Genomic DNA, 24,278 nt, shown 5'->3' on the forward strand with positions numbered 1-24,278 from the left:
CGGAACTGTACCTACTGCCGTACTTTAATAGACAAGTGCTGAAAGTGCAGTCGTACATAACAAACGCACTCAGAAGTATACGTATAAAGCCCCTTAAAGCAGCCTTGGCTTGGCTCCGGTCGTCCTTGGAGTTCTTTCGAAATTAAAAACGAAAAAACGGTTTCGCGTTCTAGCGTGAGCATTCGTGAGGAAAAATTCACGGGAAAAACTTTCCCGTACCTTTCTACGTGATCATAAGTCACGCACACGCAAACGTTGCTACTTTTTTATCACCGAATAAACATTAAGCAACAATGCTGACGACGTAACGAGGTTGTTACAGTATTAGGGGTTACCCGTCGGCGGTTTCAGCACAGAGGAAGACTACCCCGCAAGTAAATACGTGGATGTGTACACAAGGTGGATCCGGAGACGAGCCTAAGGCTCGCACGTAATTAGCACGAACTGCTAAGTCCACCTTGATTCGTTTAATCTACGTATCAGTCGAATGCCGTTATTAAACACGTATATAATATATTAGGGTAGTCGTGAAATGTTTTTTTTTTTTGAATTTCAATGTTGGATGGTCGTACATCGGCTTTAAATATAAAAAAAAGAATCTCTAATTCTTTCAAATTTTTATTTCAAGGCCTGAGTCTCAGAATTTTTACGCAATTCTTGAGGGCTACCCTAACATAATAGGTAATTTAAATAATACAGTTTATATGTAAATAAGAATGGAGTTATCGAAACTTGTATTCGCTCATGCAACGAGTGATTCATTCTTTCTTGGAATCGGAAACTTGAAACCGTTTGCACTTGGCTAATTGTATTTAAGGTTTTTTAGGGGTTTCGAAAATTTTCATTTTCTATCCCAAGCTGGGCAAAATTGCAGCTCTGAATCGGAAATTTCTGTATTTCTGTAATCACTTTGTCACAGGGATTTCGGATCTCCATTGTTCACCGTTCACTTGCAGTATGTGCACGTATCCAACTAAAGCCCTAACAGCTCAGTTCCACGTTCGATACTCTCCTGCCACTACCGAGAAACAACCACACGTTAGGTACAGAACTGTTAGCTTACCGCAAATTAACGGGCTACAGAAAACGTCAAACTTCAGCCGGATACCCCGCAGCTACATTAGCATATTTCTATACGGTTTATTTACGACAGCCGATATTACACGGCTGCACAAATTGTTCAAACAAGTAGACGAAGCAGCAAATCGACGTAGGCATTTCGCAAGTTGAGTAACAGATTGCAAAACGATTCGTTGACTTTAATTCTTTCTTGCGTTTCGTTGCGATCACTTTCCTCAATATCTGCAGATAATTATTCAACATTGAATTTTTTGTTGAAATTAATAAGGAAAAAAAAGTCTAACTTGTGTGTCATTTTTGGCATGGTAAAATGTACGAAAAAAGTATTTTTCGATAAGCAATAAGGTATAATTATAAAAATAATACGCAGAAAAATATCTTCCCATCGCTTTATAAACACTATTTTTTCTAGTAAAGCAAATCTACTGTTACTGTATATAAAAACAAATGTTTATCGCAAAAAAGAGTCCTAATATAGGAAATATTCAGTCGCACGAGGATTCGGATCCCACGTTACCAATCCCGCAGACCAAACAGATTACGGAATTAGTAAAAACCACATAAAAATTTTGCACATGATACAATCTGCCAATTAATATACGAGACAGTTAGTCTATCGATCAATCGATTTTGGAAATTCACCGCATTAATGAAAGTAATTTGTCTAACATAGACTGTCAGCTTGACAGAAGATCTGCCGACGCACCGAATCAGAATGCAGTAGTACGAGTCAACGTGTGACGGGCAAGCAGTAGATTGTAAGCCTTGTGTGACGTAAGGCCACCGAAAATACTAAAATCATCCTAATGAGTATAATAACAGATATAAGTATTAAAATGTAATTTCTGCGCATGCTGTGAGGAGGAGTTCTTACAGTGAGGTTGATTCCAAATTCGCGATACTTGGAGCGGAAAGTATTTTCAGTCTAAGTACATGGCAATTAAAATTTTAACAGCAATTTTACGTTGCAAGTTGTTTTTCGGTTGTTTAAACAGGAGAATTTGGTTCACAAATAGTGTTGAATAGTACGTGATACAGGGAAATCCCAATGCCATTTAATTTAGCCAGAGTATCGAACCAGAGATGTTTATTAATGGTTTTCTCAACTCCGTGCAAGTAATCGTCATCAATAGCTGACAACGTTGCATAAACTGTGAAAATGAATAACAGGAAGCTGTGCAAAGACGAAAACTGAAGTGGGTGGAGAAAAGTTTATGTGCCTCGACCATTATAATATCCCGTCGATATTAACGACACTGTCGATTTATCTCTACGGTTCGCAAATACGTTTTTCTTTTCCTTTTTCGTATCTGTTCGCCATTACGTGACTGCGAAGAAAGTTCCAGTTCCATAAACGAAACGAATGAAGCGAAACGTGTCCCCGGATACTATTCGGTCTTTGTCAACCCCGTGCGGTGAAGAGCGAACATTGTAACTCGTCCACCCACGCTCAATGGACGAGAGTAGACAGATGCCCGACCGATATACCGCTGGTCAAGGGGTCAACGGGTCCGCAAAACCAGAAGCCCAAGTTTTCCCCTAAAATACTCGAGGACCCTAATCCTGGGTCCTCGAGCTCTCGCGCCATCCGCATCGCTTCTTTCAGCAAGGAGCAAAAAAGGGAACCCCTTACACCACAGCAGGTGGATGATATTTTAGCACAATCCAATATTTCATCTCTATAATTGAATATCCGTATTACCGCAAAGGTGGCAGCGCCTCGGTGGAGCGAGTTCAAGGATTCGTGCAGAATATCCGCGGCGAGCATTCGGGAAGTGATCCGTTGCCTTCGAATTTCGATGCCGCAAAAATAACGTGGAAAATTTGAAAATTCCCGAGGAAAAGACGAGGATCGATGTAGTTCCGCCTTCTACGAAGAGTTCGCGGTTTCCCGAACCTTCGCGCTGGTATATATATATTCAAGATTACGTTTCAAGTTTATACGCGAAGTACTTTGGAAACACTTTGGTGTCGCGCTCCATCACTCCATCACGACGGGGGTGCGAATAACGTTATACTTTACGTGTATATATAAATATATGTATATAAATATATGTATATATATACATATATATGTATAAATATATATATTCAATGTATAGATATATATTTTATACACCGGAATATTTACGGGGGGACAGCGAAGCTTTCTCTCGGCCAGGATCTGCGTGCGAGCTCAAACCACCCTCCTTCACCGATGACAACCATATTTCACTTCTTCCAATCGAACCTTCTTACGTCATAACGCCTTTCCCTCGTATACACCTACGATGTACCTATACAAGCCGCGTATATATACAAAGAAACTGCGCACCAAACACTGAATAATTATTTTACATCAGTATTGTTGATTAGAACAATAAGCGGAAGGTTTTTCTTCTACCGTTAAAACCGGAGATAAGACAAGAGCAGATTTTACTCAAAACTGCAGGGAAAGAGAAACGTATTAAGGATTTCGGTATAACAAAAAAAAAAAAAAAGAAAATTCGTATCAATTATACTTTTTACTATAAATGTATCAAATTTTGCTCAGCAGACAGTGGTTTTCAATGTTTCGACAGTAAGTTCTGCATTTTACAAAGTACATGTTATCAGAAAACCTGACGTGTCCCTTTTTTCCTCCAGTTTCGATTGAAATTTACCCCTTTATTCTCACCGGTAAGCCAAAACCCATGACAAGAGTAATTTAATATCAATAGAATTAGTAATATCGTGATTTTCATTCCAGTTCGCCGAAGTATTGAATAAACAGAAACAAATCAATTAATATCAATTTACTGATACCGTGAACGTTCAATAAGAGACACATTAATGAATATACAAAAGCGTCTTCAACACTGATAACAACAATAACAACGGCATCCATATTTTTTCTATTTACCGCACAAATCGTAATTCATAAATCGAAGACAGCCAATTTCCTTATTTTATTTCGCTGGAGGCTGACTCATCTGGCTGATAAAAGCCGCTTCCTGGAGCTCGATGGTTCTCTCAAAGCCCACAAGACTTTGGTCCAGCTATAAGGTAGAAGATGCTGTCAAAACGGCTCTACGATTACTTTTCGAAAAAAAACTTTAGTCGCGGTTTCTACTGTCAATACCAGCGCCGCAAGCTTGTCAATAATTGATTCTATTTCTTCAACTGTTCTTCTTAGACTGTAGATTCCGGTCGAGAAGGCTCCTCCGATGATGACATCAAAGGCCACGGTTCCCGTAGTCCGCGGATCAGACCACTTCCTGCTGATACGCCCAATGATCCATAACCATCGATGTCGTAATGAATTTTATTCATTCACAATTCACAAATAATTTGTCGTATAAGTAAATTCGTTTTTTCGGACCTGACTCGTATATTTATTAAAAGGACCTTGCTGAACTTATTGTTAGCGAATCACGATTCCCTGTCGATAAAAGATAAAAATTTGCTTCAGTCTGTTTTCACTTCGTCAATATTCAGGCCTCGAAATTACATGCAAGAATAAAGTATCATTTCATTAAAATTTCTAGATTCATTCATTCTCCTAAGTCACCGTTTTTAATAGATTTCACGACGTAAACTGGTTGAACGAAATGTCTCTGGCTTACAATCAGTCGTGTAATAGATTGAAAATCATGGTTTCAACTTCAAAAGCAATCATTGTTCCTGTTTCTTCACCAAACCGACACAGAGTCTGCTTAATCCTGATGGGAAAGCTTTTTTAGCCGGCGTAAAATATCGCAGATATAAAGAAGCTCACGGTACGATGTAAACCCGCGTTTACTACTTGACAGTCTCAAAAATGTGACTTCGAAATGTCTGGCAGGCAAGAATATTCATCACCAGCCTCGCCATTGTCAGCTACATACACGTCATCTGTATATATACATTCACTGGCACATAAAAACGTCGTAATATTTCAAAAGGTTACTTCGCCTTTCTCACCATCCTTTTTCTTTTCTTCGTTCGTTTTTTCTTTCTTTCTTTCTTTCTACCTTTTTTGTCCCTTTCCTTACTCATCATTTTCTCCCTCCATCGATACTTTCGTTCTTGGCCCTTAAAGGGAAATTTTTTCTCATTACCGAGATCGCTATACGTATGGATCGCTACCTATAAATATATCTATATTCCATTACTACCACTTGGCGAGAAGAAAAAATTCTTTGGAAACTTTTTCAATCAAAAGCCAACCCGCTCCCCTGTCGTCTCAGCATTGACGAGTTTTCTGGTTGAAAAGCGAATCCTCTTATGTATATATACGCCGGCAGCTCTAGCTAGCTACCCCACAAATAGCATAAAATAGGCATACGTATACAAATTACACAAGGAAAAATCAGGCGAGTGAAAAATATTCTTCCACGGCTCAATTTTCGCATAAATATCATCAGCCGGTACCACAATTGTCAACAATGATGCACAGGATTGATTGTTATTACAAAAATACCCGAGAACAAGAATACCTACGCAATGATGGATGAATATACCAATTAAGTAATATCGTAGTACATAATTTCAATTATTAATCGGTTTGAGTGGTAACAAAGTTCTATAGTGTAACAACAGGTTAGCTCGTCGAAGCTAATCAGTCTAATTATCACTAAACTACCATCGTGCATTAACCGGGTATCTACCCTATTATCTGTATCTACGATGTGCTCGCATATATCCTGTATTTTACGTAGGTAGGTATCACGTGTATGCAGGAAAACAAGGCTAGGAGAAAATGGTGTTTCACTCTCGCATGCTAAGTTATCCAGAACAAACTTGAGGAGACTCAGTTGCTGTTCCATCCGTACACAGAGTTCAACTTCGGTAAACTTTGGGGCATCAAAACACACCCTATGAATCCCGTCTTTTTCTTTAAACTTCTTATTCTGCAAAAACATATTCGCCCAGTTCGCAAAAATACGAATTTAACCTGAGAGAAAAGTAATTTTTCTTCATTTCCGTTAATTTTATAATCCCACCCTAATTACGCGGAAGCGTTTTCAAATTAAATCACGGTTCTGAACCGATACGTTCCAAAACTGCTTACTCACTTATCCTGTCTGTTAGTGAATGCTTAAAGGATTTTACGAGGATTTAAAAGGAGATTTCGCGTATTACTGGAGGACCTCACGATTTCACACCACTCAGATTCTTCAAAGAGCTACCCACATTCCGCACTAAACATCACGTCTTTCATATTTCAATCCGGATATCCGGATAGAAAGTGGAACCAAGAAATAGGTTCTTTCCTAATTCGAACTGGAATATCCTGAAATTGTACTATTAATCTTATTTTTATTCTCAAGTAAATCTCCTTTGACTTATCTGACGGTAACCGCGTGGTTCAATTGATTATTAATAATAAACTTTGCATCTATGATCTACGATATTGCCTCTCGTATATTTTAGCATTAATGCAATGAAAATGTGATGAACTCAAAAAAGTCAGAAGTGTATTAAAATGAGCCTTCCGCGATGCTACATTCAAGAAAAAATAAGAGAAGGTAAATACTAAAAAAAAAACACAACATTTTTCAAACAACTCTGCAGGTCGATTTTACATTACGCATAAAGTTAAGCTGGTGAGTAGAAAATATTGCGAAACATTTTTCTATTAAACCGCGCAAGTACATTTGACTCCGGAAAAATAATTGCTCGATCTCCTACATTTTTTCGTTAGATATTTTACCACGTGTCACAGGATACCATTTTTTCCATTCAAGAATAAAGGTTTGAAAATTCCTGTTATCCCTGTGTATAAATTTATCGTCGAAACCGAAACGTGAGCAGCAATCGAGATAGCTCGAGAGTGAAGCAAGAGAGAATTTCCTCTACCCTCGCGGAAGATAAGCCTCATCATTATTATTATGCATCATTATTATTATATTAGAACTTTCGAAAAGCTCAGGATTTTCAATTCCGCGAAGTACGTCGACAGATCAATTAGCTATAATATTACCATAGCCCAGATCCGCTTATTATGTGCGTCCTGCACATAATACATCGAATTGTGAGATTAGCATTTTCCACAGATAACCAATTCTGACGTTGATGCTTGGAAATGAAATCTCATCGTAGGAAGTCAGAAAGCTTTGTTGTGTTTGATTACACATTCGACGCCCGGAGGATTTGCTGTAGTAAAAATCGCAGAAAACAACGAACGAATTCAGACATGGTGATGGTGAACCTAATTCAAAGCTTTACACATCTATTCGAGACAAGAGGTTAAGCCAACAAATTTTTCACACGTCAAATAAACTGTCACTGAACGAGCAGATCTTCTAAATATATACAAATCGCTGTCTAAACAGCATGGCCAACATAAACGAAAAAGTATTTTTTCACTTCTCGACGTTGTATTTTGTATCCCAAAATTTTTTGTTTATCCATAATTAGATAATTGTTTAACGTGACAGTGCGTCTGGAAAAATATAGACGTAACCGAAGTACACCCCTGGAGTGCTTTGCACTCCCGTAGCACGCATGTATCTACCCCTGTGTGAAACTGCCCCTGGTATTTGCCACTGGATTGTTTGGTATTCCCAATTCCCGAACAATTCCAAGGTCAAATTGCTTTCGCGCTTTCACGAAATTTGTCCAAAATGATGAAGGCTAGTCTATAATAGACTAGGGTGTTTTAGAAAAAAATAATTAGCGATTTCCCCACCGTGGCATCACCAGAAAAGTTTGTTTATAGGTCAAAAAAAAGATTCTCTCAATAGATGAGCGTTCTACGTTATGTGGCAGATCGCACTCGTTTGATTATTTACTTTGATTCGCATATTTTTGGATTAGTGAGGAAACACGTTCTAGCACCTCAATTATTATTTCTTTCCTGACATTTATAGTCAATTTAAAGATCACGATCCATAATACAAGAATATATCATCCAGGAATCTTATTCTCCTAGACTAAAAGTTCATATTGCATTATAACTATTTTATGAGATTAAATTAAGAATGAAAATATCGTGAGATAAACTTCTCAAATACCAACTGGAGACTTAATATTACAAGTGTGGTTCTTCTTTGTGATGTAAATTGATGTTATGGTTGATGTAAGCAATGACACAAAAAAATTTTAATCACGATTCTTAATAAATTCAAAAATTGTATAAAAATGAAAAATCAACTGAGCGCGATCTTTCACATAACATAGAATGCTCATCTTTTGACAGAATCTTTTTGTGGACTGAAACAAACTTTTCGGATGATGCCACGGATCCGAAAGTCACAAATTATTTTTTTCTGAAAGGGTGAGGGTCAAAACTTGAGAGGGTCAATATTTCGAATTGCTGACATATCGAAATTTCAAACAAACGAAAATAAAATAGAGAAAAATGAATTCATCAGAATCTTGATTCTTCTTTATTTTATTTTCGCTTGTTTGATATTTCGTTATGTGGATCCTTCGAAATATTGACCCTTTCAAGGTCTGACCCCCACCCTTCTGAAACGACCTACTATACGCCTGTATATATATAAGCATGAACACTGCGTATATTTGATTAACGTATGCGGGGAAAGTCGACGGGAAATACGGATGTTCGTCACATTGCGAAGTTCCCACATTCATTACCGTTATAAAAAATCAGAGAAAGGCACAAATTTGGCTCGAGCTTTCAAAACGCAAGGAAAAATGTTCTCATCCCGTGACGATTGGCATTATAAAGTACACGTAAAAAGGTAATTGTAAAAGCGACGTTTGATTTTCAAGATGAATTGGCAAGAACTACGTATTTTATGTTAGTTATCGTTGATAATAAACTCTGCTCATGCCTCAATAAATATTAAACACGATGTAAATCGATTCTTCATTCAAATTCGAATCAAGTTTTGAATAAATTTTCAGACCACTAGGTATGTGAAGATTTACTGTTCCAGAATTGATTAAAACGGAGCATTGGAGATAAAATAAAACAGTCCATGACCTGTTGACCTCTTTAATTCTGATCTCTGTGAATTAGCAGATGAGATAAAACCACGAAAAATCCATGGTAGAAAATCCGGAAAGAGTTGGAAGCGAACCTTCAGACTTTGAGAAGCTGTGGTCGACGTAATATGATGACTAATGGTTAAAAAATCTTCCATGGAAGGTATTTTACGCCACGTAACCTTCTATCGCTGTATAATATATGTATATGTATCCTACCAGCAGAGAATTCCGACTATCCCGTCGCTTATACGACCCGATTACGTCACAACTACACATTTTTCTCCCAATATCCCTCGAACACATCTGCTTCCCGCAACACTCCTAACGATCGGCTAATCTGATTGTTATTTCATACACGATTTCATCTCCAATACCCGAAACCTTCGAGTCTGTTTTTATCACAGTCTTAGCGCACCTGCTAAGGACAAACTACGAGGTCATAGATTCTCTGAAAAATCTGCGTACGCCTGTACACGATATGTCATGCGTTACACTGAATTCGTCCGGCTATGCTTGACGTTGAGATTTGCTTTTTACGGTGCGGAAAAAAGCGACTTTTTTCCACCCTGCGAGGGTTGGAATCCTCATAAATCATATTCAACGTCGTCATAATTCGCGGTATAATCGTGTAATCGGATGATCAGCGCTAATACCCGGCAACGGCAATTAAAACGCGCTGATTTCTGCGCTACTGCAGAGGGTCATTAACGCATCTTAAAAATTAAAACACAGTTCATTTTAATGCCCAGATATTTTCTCTGTAGGGGAAAAAACCGAAAACGGTGATATTAAATTCTTATACTATTTTAAATAAATATATAATCACAGGTTGAAAATTAATTGCGTATGATTGACACGGAAAGGATTTGAAGTACATAAGCTGGAGAACGAAGTGACGACATATGTATACCTACAATAAAGAGTAAGCATGTGATTTACAATAAGATCGTATACTGGTATATGGACTCAACGTGCTCAATCTAAACGTTTATCCAATTGTGATCGGGCGTAAAATGTCGATCTCAAAATAGTTCAAATTAAACGTACGATGGCCTACAACAGCGTAGGCCGCATAGCACGCCGAAGCATAATATACAGGCAGGAATGAATGCCTGTGTATTTTGGTAATAACTTTTCGTGCGGTTTGGTACGGTCGAATCGTTCGGGACTCCCTTCAGGAACGCCCGAGAAACTATGCGGTCTATCCAATAAATTTAGAATCGGTATCAAGGGTATTGTGGTAGGAGGCTGCAAGTCGCGTGGCATCGTTAACTTGTCTGCTCGCGGTAATGATGGCTGTAAGTAAGTTAATGCACGTATACGTAGACCGAGTCTAAACGACGGGGGAAAAGTCTATCTCTGTTAATTTAGCCAAGTGTTTTTCGAGCGGGGTAAATATAACGCTTCGATTGACAATGTGAGGCGAGAAAAATAATATCAGTATCAACTCTCGTTTTCAAATTGACTTCATCAATAAAGAATGTAAATAAAAAGAAGAAAAAAAACATGAGTAGGTACTGTCTGCAGATTACTCCATGCAGCGTACTGTAACGTATCCGCAAATTTCTAGGCATTTTTAACTCAAGCGTGATATTATATACGCGTAACGGAGTGGAGTAGTGGAATTAATTTATTGCCAAGTTTAGCTATTTCATACTTTACCAGTTGTACCGCATGTGTAATACGTATAATTAACTCGGTAACGAATCTACGCGATTCGAAATAATATTTGGTCATGTTTATAGTCGTTCAGTGCAAGTAAGTTTGGAGCGGTGTTTCTGTCTTGATGTGTATACCTCAGAGGCGATAAAAAACACACGCATAGCTGTATAATATCAACGTATAGCGTTTCAATGTATACGCTACGTCCAAGTACAAGGACGCGCCGAATATTTGGGCTTGAGGTCAGCCTATGATAGGTAAGAATAACACTCAACACCTGTAGGTGTGTACCTTGTACTCTGCCGCGCATAATTTACGGTAGTGTGAATCATCATAACATTATAATATGTATAGATTGATCTACGGAAATAAAAAAATTGTGGAGAAGTGTAGAAATATGCTTTTCAAAATGGGTCACTTCTCTCCACTCTGATTGAACTGGGATCCTGCACCAAAACTATCGGAACTATCAGTTCATTAACACTATCGTTCAGTTCACTCGGATAGTCTGTATACGTACGCAGAGGACCCTTCTGTATTTTAAGGAACAATGAAATCGCGTCTGATAATCGCCCTACTATTGTGTCGCGCCAAAGGGTCGTTATCAAAAAATCTATATTGATACTGCGTGAAGATATTTTTACTCCTCGTTTGTACGCGCATCTCTGCTCATTTATTATACATACTTTATACTTTAGCACGCGATCCGATCTCGTCGCGAGAAGCGATAGCAGCAGGTGGTAGAGAAGCAGAGAAACGCTGAGGAATAAAAATAGTTGAAAAAATAAGATTTGAATCACCTCCGAAACGATAGAAGGAATTGCAAATGAAAAACCTACACGCGAAATTTATTTATAATGCAGGACTCCGTGACACGTGAATTGTTCACTTCGGTACTTCACGAAGACCGGTTCATCCGCATCGTAGTACAATCTTCGGTCGTTATTTAATACCTCCGCATATTAGTAAACAGAAAAACTGTTATTACAGCCTGCTTACGATTAACAATTACAGAAACACGTGTAGCTTCGAAATACGATTGCGACGAGTTGGAAAAGTGCATAAAGCGCAACCGGTCAGTGAACAATGAATCAAAACAAACTTACCGGGCTGTCACTGGTACAACTGAATATCGGACCTCCTCTTACACAGCTCGCACCACTACTGATAACGGAATCAAACGACTCGCGCCTCGGCGCCGACGCCACTGCAACTCGAAGCGACGACGCCGTCGCTAATTGATCAACGCCGCCCGGCACACAAACGCGGAACTAAACTGAGCGCAGTCCGAGAGAAGCATGTATGTCTCTCAGTCAACACCCTCTACCAGAGATAGATTTTGGGAACTAAATTTTCGGGACGTCTCGGACGGTAAGTTACCGACCGGTACTCTGCTGTACTAAGGTCAATAAAGCAATGGATAATACAGAGCTTAATTTACCGTAGCGAAGTGCTCCTGTAGTGGTAAAAAGTGAACAATTCGCAAATTTAGCAAATGATTTTATTGTAGTATCAGTAAGTAATTGACAATTTTACGTGATTTAAATTCCCAACGAAATATCGTTCGTTGATACTCAAATATGAGTGAACGCATTTTGAGCGTTGCATGGCGGCATTTATGCGGAACATTCTTTATTACTTATTGCGAATTAACGGAGTCCTGAGTTCGGTTTTTGTCAATATGGTAGATTGTTATGAAGACACTAACGTTCATCATTTTATTTTCGAATCATCGATGTATGAATTTACCGGGATTTACTCTGAGTAAACTATAGAAAAATTCGGATGTGTTACGATTCGATAAGAATCACCTCATGGCGGTGAAATAAAGAAGGATTTCAATAGAGGGAAAATATTTCTAGCAAAATTGCCTCTAAAATCTATAGTTATTGATTATTAATAAAACGGGCAAGCATTCAACATATACTTTGTATAAAATCGAGAGAAGTCAAGCTGATTGTTGGGTGATACTTTCGAAATAATTTTCTGAATGATCATACCTTTAAGAAGACTCAATTCAATTACGGAAAAAAGCGGCCATCTCTCTCACTCTTCATTCTTCAAAAGTCCCATTCGTATTATACTTGTTTTTTTCATCATTACAGCCAAAATGTCGCGTAAATTCACCAAACTACGCCACTATGTCGTACTTTTGCGTTCGATTTCTACGTCTCTACCCACTTTCGATCAACAAGCGTAGATGTTCAAATTTTTCGAACGAAAATAACGAAAACAATAGAGAATCACTCAGCCAACCACGTGGTTTTGGCGATGTTCTGCTGTCGCGGCGCCGCTACGCATTTTCATGAGCGACTTTTTACTGCTCGTGAAAATACAGCCTTAAGGGATTCCGAGGAGTCGCGGCATTAGACCCGGCCTTGCCAAGTTTCATCGAGTGAGGTTAGGTTAGATGAAAGATCCAACAACCCGCGATGAAGTTCACGATTCTCACAACATTAGGAACGTTGCTTATAATCGTTACAACAGCGGGCGGCACTCTATCGCCTCGTCAAAGCAAAGGAAAGAAAAGTAGCGTAAAGGTGCGTTAATAATTCCGCCGCTTTTCGCAACAATGCTACTATACTAATGGTTGAATGGTTTTGACATATGGGTTTGACAGAAGGGGCCGGTAGATGAGGACGTCTTCCAGAGAGGATTAGTCCTCGATGATCCTTCTGCCAAGGACATATCCTCCGAGGCTAATGCTTATTACAGGGAGACTGGTATCAGGAGGTTTGAAGGAGCAGTCCTTGGCTATGTCACACCGGTAAATGAGATGATTTCGTATACCTAGGTTATGTTATTGTTGTGATGTCAACATTTTCCACATGCAAGAAATTGGATATTTGTTGAATATATGTGTGCCTTCATGAAGATGCATGTGTATGTGAACTAATATTTATGGATCGATTTTACAGTGGAATAACCATGGCTACGATGTTGCGAAAATTTTTGGCGGCAAATTCACGCTCATATCGCCGGTGTGGTTACAAATTCATCGAAATGGTCAGAATTCGTACGACATGCCAACGCATGACGTTGACAAGGGATGGATGAAAGCTGTGCGTAAAGCCAACAATGCGAATCACACTGTCAAAAGTAAGCAAACTATGCTGACGACATGCAATTAGCTTGAATTCAGTTCTTTGTTAATGTAGAAATTTTTATTTTATGTACTTTCAATCAAATTTAATTTCCAGTATTGCCAAGAGTAATCCTTGAACAATGGACACCCAGCGACATTAAACTTCTACTTACTAACTCGCAGGGACAGAATCAGTTTATAAAAACACTCACCGACACTGCTAAGGTAATACATAAAATTACCCTGACTCAAACTATTTTCTATTGCTTTGAGATTTGAACATATGCATCACAATCAATTTTGTCCTATTAAGTCAGCTAACCCTTCTGATTGTAATCGATCGCCTGTAAAAAGTGTGGCATATTTTTAGACATTCCAATTAGATGGGTATGTTCTGGAAATATGGAATCAGCTTGTGGCTAGCAACGCAGATAATAAATTGATCATTGAATTGATTAAATCAATCGCTAGGCAGCTGAAACAAAACAATCTCGACTTAATTCTCGTCATTCCACCTTTTAGAGGGTAAGTATTACAGAATTCTGGATCATCTAAGTACAGTAACGTTCATCAATAAACATTACATTAATGAACGTTACATCAAACAAATACTAAGTTCCATACTGAAACACTTTTCATATTTTTTACAGTGTGCCCGATGAAATTTTTAGTAGTCAACACTTTGAGAAGCTGGCCGACTATGTTTCAGCCTTTTCTCTTATGACTTATGACTATTCTAATGTACAACGACCAGGACCAAACAGCCCCGTCGATTGGGCGCGCCAGTGCGTCGAAAGGTTATTACCAGATGCACGTGATCCAAGACGAGCTCAGATTCTACTTGGGCTTAATTTTTATGGAAACGATTACACTATAGACGGAGGAGGACCCATCGTCGGGCATCAATACTTGAACTTGCTACAAAATTACAAGGGGAAGCTTAAATGGGACAATACTAGTGCCGAACATTACTTCAGTTTCAAGTAAGTATTTTAATTTATTCACGAATCAACGCGGTAAATCATTGAATGAATAACAATCTGTATGGTTTATCAAATTTCAATTTTATATTGTTTTAGAACATCAAATGGTCGACACTTGGTCTTTTATCCATCCCTACTATCGATAAATACTCGAATAAGTTTGGCAAAAGAATTAGGTACTGGAATTTCTATTTGGGAATTGGGACAAGGCTTGGATTTTTTTTACGATTTACTGTAATTTTTCCAGAATTTTGAGCGATATTCGTCAAATAATTACAAAGTAAAACTAAACATGAGATTACTCAATCTGCAATAATACAATCCAGCTAGACACATGATATTTTGAAAGACCGTTTCAAAAGTTGATCTTATGAAAAAATCCTTCATTTATTTAATATTTGTATTCAACCAGTTGAAATGTGATGCTTTGTCATACGTTTACTAAGGAACTGGCTAACTTATAAGTAGAATTTAACTGGAAGATTGTAATTGTTGCTAAGCGCGCCATAGTTACTATATTCATTATTTGGAATCCAATGACTAATTCAGTCTTCCGCCGACCATGATGTGTATAAAGTTATGTCGTTTTTCATAAATAGAAACCGCAACTTGACTTTTGTGATTGTCTAGTTCCATTTTGAGTAGTAATATATTCCTTTGGCATATCCAGTCGTCATACGTACCAATAAGACTATCATTTTGTGCACATTGTCATTATTTAAATGAAAGTAAAAATGTAATTTGCCTTTTGATTTGATGCACTTACACTATGATGACGGTAACAAAACCGATTATTTAAATTGAACTAATATGTATACGATACTGATATTAGTGAAAATACCAAAGATTTCAACTCTTCATTAGCAATGTGACAATTAATTTTTGGACCCAGAACGGAAATAACTGTGCTTGCAGCCGAATCGTGGACTAAAAATTATTTCACAATCGTACATTGCTACAAGATTATCGCCGCTCATGCGGCACAACAAAATCACGATAAATTTATTAATTTTTTTCACCCTTTCTCATCGGAATATTTGCATTTTGATCTTCTAAAGCTTCTCGTCCTTTGAACGTCATCATTGACTGTGGACCTTGCATAATCTGATACATCAATGCCCAAGACATCTTCGCGGGTAATAAGCTGAAAAGAAATTATAAATAAGTATTGTTTTTTCTTTTTTTCTTTCTTTCAAGAATAAAAGTATACAGCCATCGAGCTCTTGAAACGATAAATGCATTCCGATTGAATTATTCGGCAAAGTGCTCGAGGCAATGGCAAAAGAGGCATCTTTTTACAAAATCCATTAAAGTATTTCGCTGTTCCCACTATCTTTCTGCCTTTCTAAAAAGCATGACTTGTTCTAAATAATTTTTAAAACGGCAACAGCCAGAGAAGAATTCGCAGAGAAAGCAGCATAAGATTTCTCCGAAATATTCTGCCAATAAAATAACCCCAAGTCGGTGAAAACGTCTACCATTTTAATGGGAGTAGATATCTGACACTTCCTGGAAGCACGACATTCACTTGGTTAGTTAAGATCCCTGCAACGATTTCCTCCGCGACATATTCTGGCTCCAACATCGGCAATAATCTGCAATTTGTAGAAACAAAATTAGTACTCAATATTCGCTGACCTGTAAATCTACAGTCGATTCTTCTTTCACGTATGTATCATAATTTACCTGGGTTTCACACCGTTGAACATTCCCGTGTTGATAAAATATGGACAAACCAACGTGGCGTGTATTCCGTCGTAGCCGTGTGCCTGAATCAAAGAATCATAGATACGCGAAGGATAATTATTATACCCATGGCGAGAATATGCGAGGGGAAACGACGTCTCATCTTTTATGGATGCATGGTTTGAAGCGAGTTTGAAACAACAAAGGGAAACAATAAACAATAAACCAATTGATATTCCGCGAGGAGACTCGAACGATCCGCCAGTGATCTACAGCATTTGTAATTACCGAACGCTTAACTTTACGTTACAATACGTTGATACTAGGTCAGGGGTGTAGCTGATGGTGTGCAACCAACTGATTACCAGTTCTTTCGATGCCTTCGGCACGTGAATCGTACGAGACAAAAATTCGTACGTAACGATTACGTAAAATACGCGTCAGCTGTAGTTTTCGACTTTTAAAGCCAACGTTTCATTCGGACTGAAATCGGTTCCATGTAACGCGGATTCGCAAAGAGGAAGAGAGTCGTTCGGTCACGTATCCCTCGACATAATTCAAAACGCCTCACCGCATCGACAGAATTCAAAAGCAGGACAATATTTTTTTACACTTTATTCTCAAGCCGTCTCAATTACCCTCAGTTCCGTGAATAGACTCTCGTGGTATCCGATCGCCGCGAATTTTGTCGCTGAATAATCCGTACATCTGTATGTTCCCAGGAGACCAGCGACGCTGGCAACGGTAACTATGTGACCGTGATTATCCTTCATCATTTCCTTGAGGAAAGATTTGGTAGTCTGTTGAAAGAAAGTGAATTATAATATTGATTATCGTTTCATACCATATCGCCAATTCAAAGGTGCACAATCTGCTCCAGATTTTCAAATCGCAAAAAGATTTTCCACATCAAGGTGCAGAAAAACCTGGATCTACTATTATTGCTATTTTTCAGGCATGCAACGATACGGCATAAAATGCGAGTCTTACGTAGGTCGAATGACACACTTGCCGCGTAATGTGATAAAATGTTGACTTGATAAGTTCTGTCGATTTCCTCATCGGGAAGATCCAGGAGAGTCCTGCCGCAGACGTAGCCGGCATTGTTCACCAGCAGTGTTACCTAGAAAGCGAATGAGTCAATTTGCCAGTTGCTTTCCGGCGTTTAAAATTACTTGGCTCGTTCGATTCTTGAATGTCAATCGAATACTCACAGGTCCGACTTCTATTTTGACGGCTTTCGCCGTTCTGTAAATATCTTCTCTGTCAGTCAGGTCGCAGCGATAACCGTAACCCTTACCTCCAGCCTCTTTTATCTGTTTCACGGTGTCCTCGATTCCTGCAACAGTTGACCACTGAGAAAATTGGCAATTGTATGTTAAATTTTTATGCCGGGTGTAATCTTATTGCATTTATCCGTTATACCTGTGGATATATGTATATATATATGCATGTATTAATAATAATATTAATAATAATAACCGCAACTGTCTCCATTACATATATTACGATTCACGTAATATATCAGGAAGAACTTTCGCCTCCAGCCTATCACTAAAACGTCTATTAACCATTTCAATGTAGAGGTGGGAAGAAAATTGCCTCTTCGTTTCTGATCCATCTGTCCGTGACGTATTAATTATCAATAAAGTATCAAGGATTGCACGCGATCCGTTTGAATTTTATTGCTATTCCTGTAAGCACACGAGGCAAAAGAATTGTTTGAAAAAACGTATACGTTCGCATGCTAGTTCCACTTTCACGATTTGAATTTTTCGTGCAGTTGTATTACCGCACAACTACATGTTGCAGCATCTTCCTACCTGCATCGCGATCGCGGCACGTTTTTACACATGGGTGTTGCGATTTGAATCGCGAATCTAGACGCGTTGCTTCAGCCAAGAATAAAGTTTAATATGCAGCGAAGTATCTTGTCGCAATTCAGCTATAAATTCCAATAAAAGTCGGCCAGGTTATAACGTCGCGGTGGAGAAATCGGAAGACGAGTTTTCGGCTCACGCAAAACTACAGAGTTCATTAATTTCGATCGTTAATTTAACAACTGGTATTCTGCTGTGACTTTTCATTCGCATATCGAGAGTCACGTCAGAATTTACTGTAGCTGCATGAAGCTATTTCGGGTCAAATTGTCAAGAGTTACCGCAAAACGTACATCGCTGCAGGTGTTCAAATTCATTTTCACAAAGACAAAATGCAATTTCATGTTGGCGGACTGACTACGACTCGTGGGTTCGTCGACCCAGTTACCACGATGAACTATCCATTAAAAAAGAGAAAATACGTGCAAGTTATTTAGTCGATTTCTTCATAAGATTCGTAACCACCACAGACCATGAGGGTGGAGGGGGGGGGGGGGGGGGGGAGGATTAATGTCAGCCTGTACACGGCTAATTGGTCACGTCGCAGTTGCGTGTTTGTCTGATGTGATCCGTCCAAACACGTACGATACATTCCAAATTAGAAGTCTTTGAGAGCTAATGTAATTGATTGCGTACACTTAACTGGCACAGTTGTGTCGTTAGGCCAAAATTCCGTTCGCGCTCTATCCGCAGAGGATCGTGCAATTGTAACTGCAACGGTATACCGATATCTAAATATAACACAGTGTGAGTGCAAACATTCGTTGATTTGTTGCCGACGTTTAGATCGTCGGAAAATACGGGCTTTCACCGTTTTATCAGCAACGCATATTGGAGAAATGGACGGACGACCATGAACACAAAAGAAAGTCTTGGAGGTCAATCGACTCGTTGCAAGTACTCACAATGCAAGCCACACAACTGCAATACGGCCTCGAGGTATCGGAGCATCTGCTCGATCCGTAAAGGTCACGAAAATGTTGACCTCTGTTTGTCGATGTTTTGAAAAACGGGTTTTGCGGAATTTTTGAAAACCTCATCATCGTGAAATGCAGAATAATGTTTGCACTTTGCAGATAACGAAAAGGAGTGATAAAACGAACGTATAAAATACCCATCCCCATACGATGTCGTTTATTGCCAAACAGAGTGCTCGTTATGGTTCGTAATTACTTGCATTTGTGGCACGTTATATCTACGAATGCAGTGAAGCAACGTTCCCGTGTTTCTCGACCTGGCAGAAATCCTTATGGGCAACTTTTATCGAAGCTAGGAAAAGTACTGGCTTACGATACATTTACGCAGTTGTAGAACAGGTTTTGCCAGTAATCAAGGCTTACGTAAGATATCAAGTCAATTTTACACTCCATTTTTATTTACTTGAAAAAGACTGAAACATTCGCTTGAAAAATATTTACAACACAAAAAAAGAGCAGAAGAAACGGATAAAGATCGCATAATGCAAATGATAGAAGGAGACCGCCGTTGCGTTATATCAACTCAAATTCGATCAGGTTTCGATAATTGCCGTCCAATTTGCCTCACTAGCCTTTCCATAATTTGCATATCGTTATGTGCTATGTGTCGAAGGATATTCGTTGGAAATTTCTTCATTTTACAAATTGCGCAAAGGTGAATTGACCTAATTATCTACTACTTTCAGAAGACCACACAAGAAAAAAAAAATATTGTAGATTTTACGTCACTTTTTTGAAGTCGAATCTACATCAATCTTGCCACAAATGCTATAAATTTAACTATTTTTTTTCTCTGTAGTAAGGCACGTGTCAATAAATAGAACAGATTTTGAATGCATAATCTATGCCGATCTTGATCCGCGTTATGCAATAATATCGCCCTTAACATGCGCATACGCCGATCGATTTATACAGATCTAACCGGTTCTACACGATCGTCGAAGGTTGAATGCCTTTCGATTACCTTCTTTTCTACTGGATAATCGTGTGAATTTTTCCGAGGATGGAGGCAATGGAAAGGCTGAAAATGCCTCGTGAGTAATAAATAATGTCTTGGAAGATAGGACGAGGATTATCTGCTCGGGCTTACCGTTCTCATTGATGTCCCAAACGATCACGTGGGCACCGAGTTTTGCTAACTTTATGGCAACAAGTTTTCCGATACCGCTTCCTCCGCCTGTGACCAGGGCGACTTCACCGGCTATACTTTTACCCCGGAAACGTCTTGGAATTAAGCTGAGAGCAACGGCCTCGGCCACGTACATGATGGATACACCAATGAACAGCAGGGTGTCGTAAACGAGCCTTACGGCATCCGCCAAGTCCATCATGGCTCACGGGGATCCTGAAATGCAGTTTTATCAGACAATATATCGGATCCTCGTCCGAGAAATGTTTGTCAAATGTCGAAACACACTTTCACGTCCATTTGATAGCCGTCGGTGCTCCGAGAACCTTTCGGCCGTGATTAATTATTTTAGCATTGCCTTTAATTACTGCCGTACACGTAACACTTTGTCCGCATTTGTATTAATAGAATTGAACTTTCGAATGATTTTTTCCCAATATTCAATGACATTCACGACTTGGTAGAAATTACACAAGTCAAAAGAAGAAAAATTTTCTTTTCTGAGTTCGTATTTAAATAAATAAATTTTGATTCTACGCATCGAATAATAAATAAAGTCTTCATTTATTACTTATAAAGTTTGCTTTTGTCTTTTTTACGTTGATAAATGCGTTTTGAAGTTTTTCGATGATATATTGTCAAATGGGAACCAGTTGTAGATCCCAAGGATGCATTGATGCCTCCGCTGCATATAAAATTATGCCTCATGAAACAATTTGTAGAAGCTCTTAATTAACATTCTGAAGCTTTCCAATGTTTGAAGAATTTTTTTCGCGAGATTATCCGAAGCCAAAATGACGAAAAGTAAATGGTCAGTGGCGAATTTACAGTTTTTATGGTTTTGTCGAAAACAACAGAGCTGAGAATTATAAAGAATCGATTGAAAAACTAATTTTTCTTTTATTAGTTACGTGGAAGAAGTCAAAACTTCACATCCATAACTCAGACTCAAAATTCATGTTGACTAGTATTATCGGAGCTGTAAAATGTGTTAAAATAAATTTCAACCACCTTTGCCAAATCGGTTCTTTGGATGAAAAACCCGTAGTTATAAAATCCAAGAAATTAAACGAATGTTCTAGACGCCAAAAATTTTCGACCGCTGTGTCACACAAGCGTTCATAGTATAGGTATACCGGATAAGTGGACAAAATAATGTTCAGTCGGCATTAAAAATTAGAACAATTGGCAAGCTTCAGAAACAAGAAAGGCAATATCTGTAGGATCGAGAGGCACTGAACTTCCCGAGTTCGTTGGCACCCAAGTACCGCCGAAGGTAAAGACCGTGTATACCTATATCCGAAGATGTATGTCACACTTGCACCACGTGCTTACGGCTCAAATAGCCATTCGCACGTGGACCAAAGACTCTGTACGCGCCCACGTCGTGTTTCCATATGTATAAAACATACTTAAAGGCATCTTCCAGCTTCGAGTATATTTACTGACGATAAATACTCGAGCTGTGCATTATATGCACTATTAAGTGCACTGCATCCGAAGATGCCTCGTAGACGATGGCAGTCATGCACCGACGATGAGTCGTCGACGCGAAGTGCAATACGGCTAGAAAAGCATCACGAGGAGCAAAAGTTTGTTGTTGCTTTTAATTGAGTAAAATTTCGTTGGCAAGTGACAGAACTCACGTGACTAGATCGCGTCTCTTATGCATTGATATTTCATACATTTTTCTGCTTTTTTTTTTTTTTTTTTATCATTCTTTATATCAATTTTTCCGGACGTACCTCTGCAAGCTCGTGTGCTTAGTTTTTTTTTCACTTTTGTAACAGAAATTCGATTATTGCAAAAACTTGGCATTATTTTGAGAGAATTAATTTTTGACAGCCAGATTTTTTGGACAGTCCAGACTTGTAATAAAACTCGTTTCTACACGTTATTCGATTTTTGTCAGTTTCTCTTTGCCATGTGATTGACAATTGAATCACGAACACCGTTCGAACGTTTTTGAATAATTTGGCGCCATCGGTTCCAAGACGACTTTAAAGAGCGTATGGGAAAAACAAAAATTAAGTACGATTCGACTAGGAATAATTATCATTACCTTGCGGGGGCAAAGCAACGACACTCGACAGGTAGGTGAAACCCATGAAACAATCTCCTTCGAGAGCTTCAACAAGACTGAAGATTTCCCTGTACGGTGGATGCTGATTGTGTCGTGTTCGTGCTGCTCGCCCCTCTTCGACCCTCGCATGACGCGGTCTGGAATCGCGCGATTCACAAAATCACTCTGTTCGCAAACCACCGACTCCCATGACTAACCTCAGTCGTCCGATGGGCCCCTCTGCTGTCGGGCCTTAACGGGGCCTAACAACGCTCCGCAGTGCCGTAACACGGGGATCCCGTACGTCGACGTCGAATTTTAAGATCGGCACGCCTGAAAATAGCTGGCCTTTTCGCTTCGGCGATGCGTGAAGACGACATTTACCGATCCGTTGGCGATTAGAAGAGCGGGTGCAAGGGGAGGAGGGTTCTGTACTTCGTCGTTTCTCATTCCATTGCGATGAAAAATTCTACAAAGACAACGATATGATTTTGAAAATCATTTCTACTCCTCGTTCACTTCCGCCTCTTGAACTCTGCATCTCGCGTCGTTTCTCCGCTGTACACTTTCGGCGAACGAAACGAGTTTAGGAAGTCGGCAAACATAATATGTGCCCGAGGATGAACTACCGTGACCGACATTTCGCTAGGCGCGAACTATATGCGGATATACCGGGTGAAAGGGACTAGGGATAATTCCTCTTTCCTACGAAATTCTAGGTCACTTAGCGCACTCGGAATCCTCTGGGTCGTTCCGCTGTGAATTTTGTTTGAACAACATGGATCGACGCCTTCTTTTTCTATGCATAGTTAATAAAGCGGGACCCAATTTCAGAGGCTTCTAGGAGACTCCTCTTCGTCGTTAGCGCCTCTTTCAGAATACACACAACACAGTTATAGAAATGCATGATAACTGTTTCAGCCTTATCTCACGATCTACGTCGTGCAGTTCAGTTACGATCTATCCTTTAGAAATTACCGATACTTGTATATTATGTACGTTCGTTTATATCACCTGCCGCAAATTATCGCGTAAGGAAGTTATCTTCGGCAATAAAAGGTGCAATAAAGACTTGATTGAATATCCGTGTTATCCTTCCGCCAGGATCATATAACGCGACGTCCCGACGACGGACGTAACGCACCTTAGCTCGTTCCGGTGTCATTAAATTTCCACTTCCTTGCGGTTAATCGGAAATCCCCACACCGATATGTATACCTCGTGAAATCCGGATGGCGTGCGATATAGTTATTACGGTGTGTTACTTGAACACCGTTTATATTCCGAATGTGAATCTTGGAGCTGTGCACCTAATCCGCCATACGGTGCACCGTGAATGAGATAGCAGGTAGTTTCTCTCGAGTGTTTTATTCCTGTTAGGAGTTTGAGAGAAAGCCCACCGCAAGCCTATCTCCGCTTGTAATGTGCGCGGCTGCGTAGACTGCGACTTACACTTTTTCGAAAATGCAACTGCACTCTGCGAAAGGTCAGATCGAATCGGTACTCCTTCTCCTCCTGCGAACATCGATCATAATTTAACAATCATCGATCAGCTGGACTTGACGATTGAATTATTCTCCTCGAAAATCACCGGAAGTTTGGAGTTCACGGGAAAATGGGACACCCTGTACCTAAGACCAGGATCATCGAGAGAGGGACAATGATCGACATCGCGCACTTTCTACGATAGACCGGCTCATCTTTTTATGCATTTATATCTGTGCGTAGACAAGTGACAGCGAGTAACTTGAGGATATAATGAGGATATGCAGATGAGTGATTTACTTGCCATGGTCTAATTGCCAGCAAGGAAGGTACGCACTCGTAGCTTTCAT

General features: G+C 39.3%; 3 protein-coding genes across 8 annotated transcripts in view; 1 reads left to right on the forward strand and 2 right to left on the reverse strand.

The window, feature by feature from the left end:
- Positions 1 to 11,878, reverse strand: part of LOC124411258 (protein qui-1) — an 85,768-nt gene extending 73,890 nt beyond the window's left edge. For 3 of the 4 annotated variants that reach the window (XM_046890303.1, XM_046890320.1, XM_046890335.1), the window contains exon 1: positions 11,748 to 11,878. The gene's annotated coding sequence lies outside the window, so the exon portion shown is untranslated. The remainder of the gene's footprint in view (positions 1 to 11,747) is intronic. The other variant, XM_046890329.1, reaches the window with a different exon arrangement.
- Positions 11,879 to 13,018: 1,140 nt separating this feature from the next.
- LOC124413686 (chitinase domain-containing protein 1) lies at positions 13,019 to 15,010 on the forward strand. The gene is made up of 7 exons (XM_046894419.1): positions 13,019 to 13,181; positions 13,262 to 13,408; positions 13,560 to 13,740; positions 13,842 to 13,951; positions 14,097 to 14,251; positions 14,377 to 14,709; positions 14,806 to 15,010. The coding sequence occupies exons 1-7, from the start codon at positions 13,074 to 13,076 to the stop codon at positions 14,945 to 14,947; spliced, it is 1,176 nt and encodes a 391-aa protein (XP_046750375.1). The 5' UTR covers positions 13,019 to 13,073; the 3' UTR covers positions 14,948 to 15,010.
- Positions 14,699 to 22,654, reverse strand: LOC124413691 (short-chain dehydrogenase/reductase family 16C member 6-like). Of its 3 annotated transcripts, none has more exons than XM_046894434.1 (8): positions 22,444 to 22,654; positions 20,343 to 20,597; positions 17,610 to 17,734; positions 17,408 to 17,518; positions 17,034 to 17,195; positions 16,396 to 16,478; positions 16,188 to 16,304; positions 14,699 to 15,853 (listed from the first exon to the last, which is right to left on the reverse strand). In XM_046894434.1, the coding sequence occupies exons 2-8, from the start codon at positions 20,581 to 20,583 to the stop codon at positions 15,715 to 15,717; spliced, it is 978 nt and encodes a 325-aa protein (XP_046750390.1). In that variant the 5' UTR covers positions 20,584 to 20,597; positions 22,444 to 22,654; the 3' UTR covers positions 14,699 to 15,714. The 3 variants fall into 3 exon arrangements, with proteins under 3 accessions (XP_046750390.1, XP_046750400.1, XP_046750409.1); XM_046894444.1 differs by lacking the exon at positions 22,444 to 22,654 and adding an exon at positions 21,627 to 21,745; XM_046894453.1 differs by lacking the exon at positions 20,343 to 20,597.
- Positions 22,655 to 24,278: the final 1,624 nt, after the last annotated feature.

Source organism: Diprion similis, chromosome 2 (genome assembly GCF_021155765.1).
Source record: "Diprion similis isolate iyDipSimi1 chromosome 2, iyDipSimi1.1, whole genome shotgun sequence".
Taxonomy (NCBI): domain Eukaryota; kingdom Metazoa; phylum Arthropoda; class Insecta; order Hymenoptera; family Diprionidae; genus Diprion; species Diprion similis.